The 12,739-nt window shown below is 45.6% G+C and overlaps 1 protein-coding gene across 1 annotated transcript in view; it reads left to right on the top strand.

Annotated features, from left to right (window-relative positions):
- TENM4 (teneurin transmembrane protein 4) overlaps positions 1–12,739 on the top strand; it is a 417,322-nt gene that overhangs the window by 186,374 nt on the left and 218,209 nt on the right. Inside the window, exons 5-6 of the mRNA XM_058446567.1 lie at positions 1,620–1,718; positions 2,937–3,172. Of these exons, the coding sequence (XP_058302550.1) occupies positions 1,620–1,718; positions 2,937–3,172 (335 nt within the window). The remainder of the gene's footprint in view (positions 1–1,619; positions 1,719–2,936; positions 3,173–12,739) is intronic.

The following is a 12,739-nucleotide window of genomic DNA, read 5'->3' as shown; positions in this document are numbered from 1 at the left end:
TTGGTCTTTGAGGCTGACCAGGGGCAGTAGCCACAAAGCTGTGCAGAGTGAGACAGGGTTATAAATGGAGAGGGCCTGAGTTCTGGAGTCAGATAACCCCAGGCTCCAGCTCGGCTCTCCACTTGTTTGTGATATGGCCTTAGAAAAGTTGCTTCTACAAGCTTTGCTTTGCCATTCTACAAAATAGAGATGACAGTACTGACTTTGTAGGATTATTGTGAGGAATAAAATTTAAATTAGATAGTTGCAGAGCTACTGGAACAATAAATAATATGTGGTAGATATAGGGTAGGTAGTAGCTATTATATTTAGCATTAGTACTCCTGTAATATTTGTATAGCCCTTAATACTTCTTCCACCGTTATCTCAGCTGATCCATATAACAACCTTGTGAGCTCAGTACTGTAATCCCTTTTTACATGAAGGAAGTAAGATAAAGAAAGGTTAAGGGTTATACCCAAAGTTGCACAGCAAGAGAGCGGCATAAAAGGGTCTTGAATTTGGGAATACTGGCTCTAAGACCTGGTCAAAGTCAGAAAGAAGGTCCTTGGCAGGGCTGGGTCCAAAGTTCGCTTTCTGCAGTCAGTCCCTTTCTTGGGTGCATGCAACAGGCTGAAGCCACCACTGGATTGTTACAAATGATTCACCACAGAGTCTGAAAGTGAGGTGACAGCTGTCCTGAAAAGATCAGGAGACAGGCTCCAGCCTACTTGAGTGTGAATCATGTCACTCAGCAGACCTGGTTGAGACCAAAAAGGGCAAGTATGTCTGTCTTCATTCTGGGTTAGAAATAGGTAAAGTCACAAAATGCTGTGCACTTGGGGAACAAAGAGCATCCTCTTTTGTCTTCAGTGGAGCTCCATCCTTGCTAACCAGTCATCACCCAGGTCCCTGCACCGCTAAAGGATGATGATCCTCTGACCATGGTCAGCATTAACCTGGGGGCCTGGGAGAAATACAGATCCTCAGGCCCCACCCGACCTGCTGACTGAATCTCTAGGGATTGGCCTCAGCAATGCTCAGCTCTCCAGAAAGTTGGAGAACCATGGCTTTAGAAGACAATGGCCAAAAATGTTGAGTTTTCTTTTTCTTTGGACTAGCCAAATGAGTGTCTCTAGCCACTGTTTAAGCTGATGTAGGCAGCCTCAAGTAGAGAGAGAGAGCACAGGCTTTGGAACCTGAGCTCTAATTCCTGCTTTGAACTTTGCTAGCTGGTGACCTTGGCAAGACCCATTACCTCTCCACATCTCAGTTTCCTCACCTGTAGAATGAGGATTACATTGCCTTCCTCACATAGCCATTTTGAAGATTTGAGAGGCTGGATGTAGCATACCTAGCTCAGTCCCGGACACATGTCAGTCCTCTTCAGTGAGAACTGTGATTTGATGCACACAACTGCCAAACCTTGGGTTTGTATAGACAGTATTCCCTCTGGATCCTCTGTGCCAGGTGGACCTCTTGCACATGTGGCTTGCACACTGACCCATTGCCTGGAAACTGTGTCCCGCTGGTCTCACACACACACAGCTGCACCAGACAGCCACTTTGTGTGTTTCTCTACTATCCCCCTTCATCAATGCATGACTCATTGCTTCATTCATGTCTCCATGTGTGCGTAGAAACCTAGGCAAGCAGCCATTCCTAGGGACATTGCAGGACAACCTCATTGAGATGGACATTCTCGGCGCCTCCCGCCATGATGGGGCTTACGGTGACGGGTAGGTGACATCCCCATTCTCCTCTCTGTGTGTGCTCTCCTTGTGGCTCCTGCACTTGCATGCAGACCCTGAGACCTTTCCCTGGGATCTCCTGGGGGAGGTGATCCATGTGGCATGCTCATCCCCAAGTCCATGTTCAACTTGCAACAGTTTATCCTTGGAATACCTTGTCCCCCAGCATATTAACAGCAGTCTTGTTAATATGCAGCTCTTGGCATCTCATTGGCTGCCGTTGCCATTCCAAAAACCATCTCACATAGCATTTTTAATGCAGCACAGGCCCTGTATTGTATGGACTCTGGCCCTGAGTGTGTATTCTGTGACCTGAGGCACTTTGTACCCCCATAGGAGTGGGTTTGCCCTAAGACTTCTGGGGGATACAGTGCAACCAACGCACTCCATTTCCCAGGCTGTGTGCAAGTCCTCCCATGGCCATGGTTAAAGCCAAGCTGTGGAGGAGCTCCTGACACCTAGTTTGGTCACAACCATGCGCTTTGACCATACCCCGCTGCCCTCATGACTAGGCTGTAGGGTGCAGTTGCCTGTCTGTCCCCCCACACAGCTTTCACCTTGGGCTTGGGAGGCAGCAGTCTGGCTTCTGGACAGAGTGCTTTGAAGGCATTTGCTGCCATTGGCTGTGTGACAGCCACTAGGGGACTTCTGGCCATGGCATAACTTAGTGGTGGTTTCTTGGCTTCAACACCAGTAAAACCCCCTTTAAAAAGAAGGGTATTCCAATCCTCAGTTGAGATACACTGGCAACAGAAGCATTGGAGGGAGAAGAACAATTTTAAGTCTCATTATCTCCAGGGAACACAACAGGATTTTAGATACTTTCCAAGTTACTGTAATAATTTTTAGAGAATAGGAAGTTTATTCCCCAAGAGACAGCATCCCAGCCCCATCCATTCCCAGGAAAAGGATCTCAGTGCCAGCCTTCTGTTGAGTTGGTAACACCTTCTGCCTTGCCTTGGGTGGGTTTTCCCATGGATAGGGCTGTCCCATCCGTGTTCAGTGGAAACGTGTCTCTGTGTGCCCTGTTCCGTGGTCTAGTCCGTGGCTCTCCTTGTTCCTGTCCTTTTCCAGGTCTCTGTGGTGACTCTCTCTATCCAGGCTCCTCTGCATGCTTCTTCTACTGCCACCTCTGGCCTCCAGGTTTGTCTGGGTGCCTGGTCTGTGGGCAGCCCCTGACACCCTCTTGCTGCTCTCCATCTGCAGGCACTTCCTCTTCAAGCCTGGAGGCACCTCCCCGCTCTTCTGCACCACATCACCAGGGTACCCACTGACGTCCAGCACAGTGTACTCTCCTCCGCCCCGACCCCTGCCCCGCAGCACCTTCGCCCGGCCGGCCTTTAACCTCAAGAAGCCCTCCAAGTACTGTAACTGGAAGTGCGCAGCCCTGAGCGCCATCGTCATCTCAGCCACTCTGGTCATCCTGCTGGCATACTTTGTGGGTAAGCACCTCTTCAACCCAGCTTCCCTTGCTCCCCTTTGGCCCAGAGGGCAGCAACCAAGACACGTGTGGGCACTGAAGGCTCCTTACTAGCATGGCAGGCAAAGCACGCAGTGTGAGCCAAGCAGCCCTGGAGTTCTGGACAGTCTGCACCCCTGACACTGCAAGAGCAGCTCTTCAGGGCCCTCCTCTCTTTCCTCTCCACCCCTCTGCACTTATATCAGGAAGGAAGCTGGGCATCTGTCCTTTCGTGTGTTGGGTGCCTGGTATTAAGGCGTGAGCGCTCTGTAAGACTAGCCTTTGAGAGGGGGATCTATGGCATAAGTGTCATGGATTGAGTCAATACAACTAAATGACAAGTTGGAGAGGCTGAACAGCAGGTAGCCTCTCCTATTGGGACTGTGTGGCTGCAGTGAGGAGCAGGAAGGAGGTGGAGCACCCTGGGGTTGGAGGGAAACTGGCAGGAAAGCACGTCTGAAGGTAGATGTCTGGCAAGGCAGTCTGAGGGTATTGTGGGAACCAAGGTCCAGAGTTAAACCATGGTCAGGAACCCAGGGAAATTCTGACTGAGAAGCAGAAGGTCCCAGCCAGCACAGAGAGCAGAGAACACTGGCTGAGGGCGCACAGACACGGAGCAGTGCTTACCTGACCCCGGGTGCAAACGCAGATATAAGGAGCTCCTCCTGACCTCTGCCTTGATACAGCAGATGGCTCCCACCATGCAGTCTTCAGATGAATTTGTAACACAGTCTGGCTTCCTACTACTGACCCCTTGCTTCGGTCTTTTCCCGGGAAAGATATTAATCCAAAGAGATCTGTGGGTGTTGTGTAGGGTCTGCTGCCTCTATATAAATCAGCCTCTTAGTAAAGGCATTGGCAGGGAGGTTGGCTTAACCCTAGAGGTCCTTTCCTGTAATTCAAAGGCTTAAGGTAGGTTGGGCCAGCTTGAGAAGGCCTCGAACCCATGCTAAGGAATTCTAAGATAATTCTGCAAGCAAAGGGGACTTTTTCAGCACAAGCCCAGTAAACAGAAATAGAACTAATTGGCAGAGGCCAAAAAAGACAGAGTGCTGCCCACTGTGAAAAAGAACTTGGTAACAAGCAAAGTCATTGTGGCTGAACAGGGGCTGTCTTGAGAAGTAGTAAGAGGTGTGACTAAGAATGATTAATACAACATGGGCCATCACGTGTTCAAGAGATAGAGAAGTGGTTCAAGCATGGATGGGGTTTGAGTGGCATAAGCTGTAAGGTCAATTCCACTCAAGATTCTTGAATTTTATAAAAATAAGTAATCAGGAAGATGATAGTCCTACAAACAGGGAGGTCCCCTTCAATATCTCAAGCTATAATAAGCCTCCTCTGGCATGTCAGGTCTCTTTTCCCCTTGTGAATATTGGCTTAGATAATTTCATGGCTCCAAGGCCAGGGTGGCATGCATATGTTATTTCTTCTTCTGTCTGATTGTTTAGTTGCTGCTAATTCTGATGGTTTAGAATGCTGTGTTGAGGAAGATACTGGGGCTATATTTAGGCTCAGCGTAAGAGACTATCTGTGATTGATTAGTGATGTCTGTTATGGTCACAGAAATGGAGAATATTGATAACGTGTCAAGTATTTGCCATCCCTGCTATGGGTCATTGTATAAATGAAACAGCCAAACTGGGAGAGGTCAAGGCCTACCCAGGTTCTGTGAGGTGCATCATTGATATACAGTGGGTTACCGGTGAGGGTTGTATGGTTCCAGTACCATTACTTGGCATGAAGGTTTCTTCTGGCACCACGAATACTATGTCACCACCAACCACTGGCACAGCTCTTGGTTTTGACTAACATTATTATTTTTCATAAGTGAGTAGACTTCTGGACAGGCAGTCATAAGTCATAATTTGAGTAGTTTGCTGCATATACACATCCGTTTGTTTTGTGTTGAAGTCTTAAGCTTTATATCATATAGTCTAATTCAGTGAGAAAAAGTGTTTACATGATTAATCAAACTCTCTCCCGTTTTCCATCTCATGGCTTCTTTCTCTCCCAGTTAATAAGAATACATGATTAGTCTTCAGCTATCTAAAGATAGGGGCAACTGTGGGAAGTAGCAAGCTCCCTGTCTAAGGAAGGATACAGATAGAGCTCAGGGACCACTTAGAATAAGATTCAAGCACTGCTTGCGGGTTTTTACTGGGTAACCTTTAATTTTCCTTCCAACATTGACAGTCTTCAAATCCACAATTTTGTGAATTTTATTTTTCATTCGGCAAACCATATGGAGTACCTGCTTTGAGCCAGGCTCTATGCTAAGTGCTAGGGTTAAATATATGGTCACTACCCTTGAGGTATTCATAGCTTAAAAGAAGAGATAGCTATGTTAGCAGGCAAATCTGAAACAGTGATTGATTTACACAGAGCTCAGGGGCTGTGGGAATACCCAACCCCAGCCAAGAGGAGTAGGGAAGGAAGGCTTCCTGGGAAAGGTGATGTTTGAGCTGAATTTTAAAGTAGGCGTTAGCCAGAAGTAGACATACAGAAAGGGTATTTCAAAGCAAGGGAGCGTTCAAAGACTTGAAAGAAGATGATGTGGTAGCAAAGATGTTTTCTGTGTTTGAAGCATTTGAGGAGTGTGGGGTGCACCGTTGGAGCTAATACAGAAGTGTTTCATCAGATTGTGAAGATCAGCTTGGAGGACAAGTTGAGGACCTTATTGGGTGGGCAATTGGGGAACTACTGAACAGCTTTAAGCAGTGGTAGGACACAGACTTTTATTTTAGAAAGGTAAGGGTAGAGGAAGGAGAGAATAAAAGCTTACCTGTTGGGAAACTATTGCAGTCAACTAGTCAGGAAAAGCTGGTGGCTTCAATTACAACACTGACAACGTAGGTGGAGAAGAGGAGGTGGATCGAAGGTCAATTTTAAAGAATTTGTGTCTTAAGCCAGGAATGGTCAGTTCACTGATAGTGTGTCCTTGCCAAGAATAACACAGATATTTCTACACAGATAATATTGTGTCTGTGTCGAAATACTTGGACTGGACGCTAGGGCTCCATACAAGGATCAAGCCAGAGAGGCAAGCCTGGGGCGTTCCCTTTGTTTCCTGGAGAGTCAGCAAGGTGTTGGGGAAGAGCTTAGACCCACCATGACAGCCCTGGGTTCCAGGCCCTTCTCTACCACACAGCAGCTGCTCACCCTTGGGAAAGTCATTTCTCTTTCTGAGTTCTGATTTGCTCATCTAGAAAATAGGCACAACCCATACCTCAGAAGGATGCTTGTGAGCTTGGTGTAAGCCAACGCAGGTGAATGCGTTGCAGATGTGCAGACCATCCCATCCTTGCTTCACAAGCTAGGGGGTAGCAGCCTTATTGCTTGCTCTCCTGCAGCTGCTGAGGACAAGGCATGAGCATCTTGTTGCTTGGCCATAATTACAGGCTGTGACTACTAACTTGGAAGGAACTATCAATTATTAAAAATCAAATTAATTGTCTCAGCTGAGCACAAATATCCCTAACAAAGACCCTTTTCCAGCAGACCAAACGATCTAATCAACAGGCAAAAGCACAGATATTTAATTAGATTTTTGATGAAAAATTGTGTTTAATTTCAAGTATAATCAATTATTAATTACTGTAATGAGTGAGTCTGACTGGGTTTACTAATTAACTCATTTAAAAATTATGAATAACCTTTTCATTTGTAATTATTTTCCACATCCTATCAGGTTCCAGATAAGAATTGCATCACCTCACCAGCAAAGCAGGAGGCAGAAACAGAGGGTGGAAAATAATTTTTCTTTTGCTGTTATCTGAGTAGGGCTGTCATGTCTGGTTGGTAATCCTGACAGATTCATTTGACGTTTACTTTGTTTGTTTGTTTGTTTAGAGATGGGGGTCTCACTCTGTCACCCAAGCTGGAGTGCACTGGCACAGTCATAGCTCACTGCAGCCTTGAACTCCTGGGCTCAAGTGATCTTTCCACTTCAGCTTCCCGAGCAGCCAGGACTACAGTTGTGCCCCACTGCACCTGCCTACTTTTTAAATTTTTGTGTGTGTGTAGAGATGGGGTCAAGCTGTCATAAACTCCTGGCCTCAAATGATCTTCCTGCCTCAGCCTCCCAACAAGCTGGGATTACAGGCATGAGGCACCACGCCCAGCTGATGTTCCATTTATTAGTTAGAAAGTGTCTTGAGAAACTTGTGCCACCAGTGACCTTTCAATTACAGATACATTTACAGGTATTTTCATGAGAAAGTAGAGACATTGGAGTCAGCACTTACCACCCACGGAGACTGCCGAAGCCAGAGGCTTGCCCATGGGCCATCTCCTCCTCTCCTGGGAGTGCTATTTGGCTGCTCTGGCCTGAGCTGGGAATCCAGGGAGGACCCTCACACAGCTGTGGGATCTCTTCAGAGAGAAAATGTGTATTTTTGTCTCCAAAGGCGCCAATTCAGAAAGACAGCCACTGAGGATGAGTTTACAGTGCTTTATTCACCAGTTCTTCCTAGTACAGTTCTCAGGTCCTTGTTAGTCTCCATTTGAATACCGGGTCTTTTCTTTTCTGGAGAAATCTGTTGGCAGAACACAATGGGGGCTGTTGTGCAGGTTACATGAGATAATGTCGAAAGGGGCAATGCTAGTTTTAGGTCAGACCCTGAAGCTTGTACTGCCAATTGTTGAGCAATTAAATGCTTTATTGTATAGCATTTAATTGTTTTTAAAACATGTTTAGCAAAAAAGATGTGATATAGAGTAGTAAAAATCACATTTGGCCGCTGTTTATCATTCATAAAGAGCAGTTAGTTTTGATTGTATGCTGTCCACGTGCCCCTTTCTGTTCTGAGCATGTTGCTTGTGTTTCCTCACTGAAATCTCCTAACAATCATGAGTTATTATTCGCAATTGCCAGATGAGGACACTGAGCCCCCATGAGCTTAAGTAGCTTGCCCACTGTTGCATGGTAAATGTTAGGGCTGTGATCCTCCCAACCGCAGGCACTCAAGCTCTTGAGCTGATGCTTTTGAATTATTTTCTCTTTTGAGCTCACACTTTTAACCTGTATACTGTAATTTTCCCATCTTAATATTTGGCTTTTTGAATTTTTGCTATGTGCCTAGTATTGGGCCAGGCCCATTACGTGTATCATTTCTCTGGACCCTCACCACAATTCTGTGGGATGAGTAGGATTTTCTGTATTTTCTAGACAAGGAAACTAAAGCTCAGAGAAGTTTGCAACTTGCCTGGATCACATAGCCAGTATATGACATAGCTGGGATGCAACCAAGACTTGGGATTTCAAAGGCCATGCTTTCAGCCAATTATGCTATATAGGCCCTGGGCTTGAACAGACAATGTAGAATCTAAAGATCTCACTTCAGACCCTGGCTGTATCACTTGCTGATGGTGTAAACTTGGGCAGTTTGCTTAACCTCTCTGAACCTTGGTTTTCACTTTCCTTATGGAAGTGGTTGGAATGACTGGCTCATTTTATAGGAGAGGGAACCAAGAGCAGCATAATGGTTGAGAGCATAGGTTCTGAAATTGGGCTGCCTGCTTTTAAATCTCAGCACTGCTGCTTCCAAGCTTTGTGACATTTGGTGACTTTACACAACCTCTCTCTGCCTCAGTTGCCCTATCTGTAAAATGAGGATTATAATAGTGGTGTTACTTCACAGGTTTGGGGTGAAATTTCTGTAAGACAATTTACAAGAAGTACCTAGCTCACTCCCTGACACAGAGCACTCAATAAAAGTTAGATATTACTATTGTTAAAAGTATTATTAGAATTATTAGCATCTCACGTAACAGAGTATTAGTTACTCCTGAGTGAGAACTTGGACCTGGCTTGTCTCACTGCAGCACCAACAGGCTTCCTGGCCAGTGTTAGTCACAAGGGCAGCCGACAGAACAACCAGGGGGACCTGTCAGAAAACATTTGTAGGGATGTCTCACTGTTCCAGCAATGCAGCCACAAGAAGAATCGTCACCTGCAAAGCAGCTCACGTCATTTCTCTAACTAGGACAAAACTTGATTTGTGATTCACTAACTGTTGCTTCTATGCAGATAAAACTGACAGCTTCCCTTGTGTTCCAAATCTGTATGTAAAATGCAGACACTGCGTGCTGCAGAAGAGCCTCAGATTAGTAGCTTGAGGATTCTTCAAGCACCTGTCTTACCAGGTAGGCCTTTGGAATAGGAGACGAAAAAGGCTTGTTAATAAATCTAAAACGAGGAGCGGCTTTATATTTAAATGAAGACCTGAGAGGACACTGGTTGCTGATTGCTGTATCATCAGGTCCAGGTCTGCCCTGCAGGGCAGTGGCGCCATTTTCTGTGATTTCTCTAAGGCAGCGTGGGGTTCTCATCAGGAAAGAAGACGGGATTTGGAGCCTGACCAACTCCGAAGAAATCTCAGCGCTGCCACTCTCCAGCTGTTTAGCCATTTGATCCTTGGTTTCCTCATCTACAAAGTGGGAGGAATAATAGTATTACTTTCATAAGGCTGTTGTGCAGGTTAAATGAGATGATGTTGAAAAACACAGAGCATGTGATAAAGGAGATGTCCCTTGCCGGTTGCCTTGGGAGATGGTTGTTACCCCTCCTTGGACCTCACCCACAGTGTGGCAGGAGTGGATTTTCCTGTAAGGTCCTTCCTAGTCTATGTTTCTATATCTCTAGGAAATTGCACCAGGACATAAAGGGTGGAGTCTCAGATGTGGGCTTCTGCATCTTCTGGATAACCACAGTGGAACATTCCAATTTGTGTAATAGCAATGAGGGATACTTTCTTAAATTAGGTTGCATTTGCATTTTTCAACTCCACAAGAAGGACTGATTGTGGAGTACAAAAAAAAATCAGAACCCTTGCTTGAAGTGGTGATTAATTTATAAGTGAGAATGTTGCTAAGCTTAATACTTAATTGCTGCTCTTCAAAAGGCAGCTATTAGAGAGCTTTGCTTGTTGGAATAATATTGCAGTTCTTGGTCTGGAAGACCCTGGGTCATGCAGTTCTTGAGGCTATCCAGGAACTGGTGATAGAGGTGAACTTGAGCATTAAGTGCAATTTGTGTAGAATGGTATAGACTGTCAATATCTCTGGCATTTCGTCATACAAACTGGACTTCAGTATGGCAGCAATTCAGTTAGAAGACATATTAGACTTCCCTTCTTTTTAATGGAGGTTCACTCCCCCATCTCCTGTTGTCTTACTCTCTGCTTTCACATACTCAATCCCTAGCACGAAGCCTGGCACAAGGTACCTGTGCTCAGTTAAGACTTGGTTGAATAAGAGGCCTTGCAAGATGGTTAAGTCTGCCAAGGGTACTCTAGGCAGAAGAGCAGCATGGGGTGGCAGAACTGTGTTTTTTATGTTCTGGGGCTCAGATACAGGTGAAATGGACGTGAGTTGTGTAGAGAAAGAATTACAGATAGAGGCCAGGGTGAATGTATCCACCCCCCAACCCCCAGTCATTTCCATCTGGCTCAGCTCATACAATATCAGGATCTCAGATGCTGTCGCCTCATTAGCATGAGCCTATTACACTTGGGCCTGGGTGTTATTTGTGTGCAATAAGGCTCATTTTCCCTCCTTTCTCTTTGACTTCACATCAGGCCTTTTGGACAGGAGCCATAGATTTAACTTTATAGCCCAAAGAATGGGAAATGGAGATGATTGAACTTGGTCTTTTAGAAGGAAGAAAAAGTGATAAAGATACAGGATCTTGCATTAACGCCTTCTCTCTCCAAGATTGATTCCTTCATGCTGCTCTGTGGGAATTGCTAATAGCAAGCTATATATAGATTGTTCTCATTATAACAGGCCACAGACAGATATCTTCCAGATCCCCAAAAGGAAGACTTAGGAGACCAGCATGGCTCTCTGCAGTTGTCTGAAATGCTGACGAAGGGAGAAGGGACCAACTCACTCTGCAGGGCTGAAGAGGGAAGAAAATGAACGTTTTCCAGTTTGCAGAGCCTCCTCATGATAGAAGAGTTTGACAGTGCCCTTCCTGGCATGGAAGTATTCAGGCAGTGGGTTATGGGGTTTGTCATTTGATCATTCATTTGCTTTTAATTTGAGGAGAGTTTAAGAAGCTAGGTACAAAAGCGAGGGCAGTGTGTCAAGGAATGGTACTACCCCCTGGCTAATGGTTCTAGGATACCATGAAGGGGCATGAAGGGGCAAGGGGGAAGGAGTGGTTACTAGAACCTGGAGAAGGTAGCCAGCTGAGAGTGCTGCTTGACATGGATGTATGGTCTTCAGTAGAGGCATGGCGGTGAGGGAGCTGGAGAACGGAAATCTCCACCTCACTCTCTTCCCACCTGACAACCTCCTCCTGGTGGTGGAACCCAACCAGAAGTCAGAGCTCAAGGGAACCACTGATCCAGGCCATGTAGACCAGCCTCCCAGGGCACAGAGCAGGGTGAAAAAGGATAGAGAGCGAGTGTGGAGGGCAGCAGGATGACATCGGTCTTCCTTTCCCTAGCCATGCGCAGGGCTCTGACTGTGCTCTTAGGGACCTAACTAGGATGGAAACTCCAGCCACTGCTCAGCCATTGTCCCTCACCTTTGCACCCACTCAGCCACCAGGCCCAGGCCACTTCCTTCGTGTCAGATTTATTGAGATATAATGTACATACAGAAAATTAACACGTTTTAAGTGTACTACTGTATGAATTTTGACAAACTGGTAGAGTTACATGATCACCACCGCAGTCAAAACACATAACCATTCCATCACTCCCAAAAGTTCCCTCACACCCCTTTGAAGTCAACCCCCATCTCATTCTCAGCCTCTGGCAATCCCTCATATATCTATACTCTGTCTCTGTAGTTTCAGGCACTGTTTTTGAGAAATATAGTAAAGAAGTGATTTGTTTGCTGGCTTTAAAATCAGGTATTACCTCAAATAATCTCCAAACTCTGAGATATTTCAGTGTTGTTGAGAAATTTTTTAAGATATCATCCAGAATTCAAGATACTGGGCAAACAACAGAAACATTCTGCGGTTTTTCTGTGTGTTGTCCTTGACCTCCATATCATGGCTCATAGTTTCTGAGTTTGGGAATGTGTCAAAAAGAAAGGACCCACATTTACTCAAATATTCATTTTTAATAACAACAGCAGCCACAGCCTCAGCGTAGTCAGTGTGGATAAACAGCTTTATGTCCTTCTGCCTTTTTCACAGGCCATTTTTTTCACGCAAACATTTTCAAGTACTGACACAATTCTCATTCTGGCCAAGTGTAAAAGCCATTATATTTGTGCCATTACTGTATCATTGTATTCCAACTGTTTCCAGTTCTTTGGCATTGTAAGTAGCACTTCTGTGAACATCTTTGTGCCTCTGCTCTGTTTTCTTATTTCTTATTTGGATTATTTTGGAAAGGGTGTATTCCCCAGAGCAGGATTCCTGGGTCATAAGGCGTGAATAGCTCTGTTACTCACTGCTAGATCCTCTTCAGGAGGATAGGACTGAACTTCAGGGCTCCCATCCAGGTATCCAATTTCCCCACAGTCCTGCCAGAAGAAAACTTTCTGTCTGATCTTGGGTCTGCCAGTTTAATTGGTGGGAGGTGGC

The sequence above is a fragment of the Hylobates moloch genome, unplaced genomic scaffold, assembly GCF_009828535.3.
Source record: "Hylobates moloch isolate HMO894 unplaced genomic scaffold, HMol_V3 SCAFFOLD_11, whole genome shotgun sequence".
Lineage (NCBI taxonomy): Eukaryota > Metazoa > Chordata > Mammalia > Primates > Hylobatidae > Hylobates > Hylobates moloch.
The sequence above is the reverse complement of the archived record's forward strand: the minus strand, read 5'-3'. Positions and strand labels throughout refer to the sequence as shown.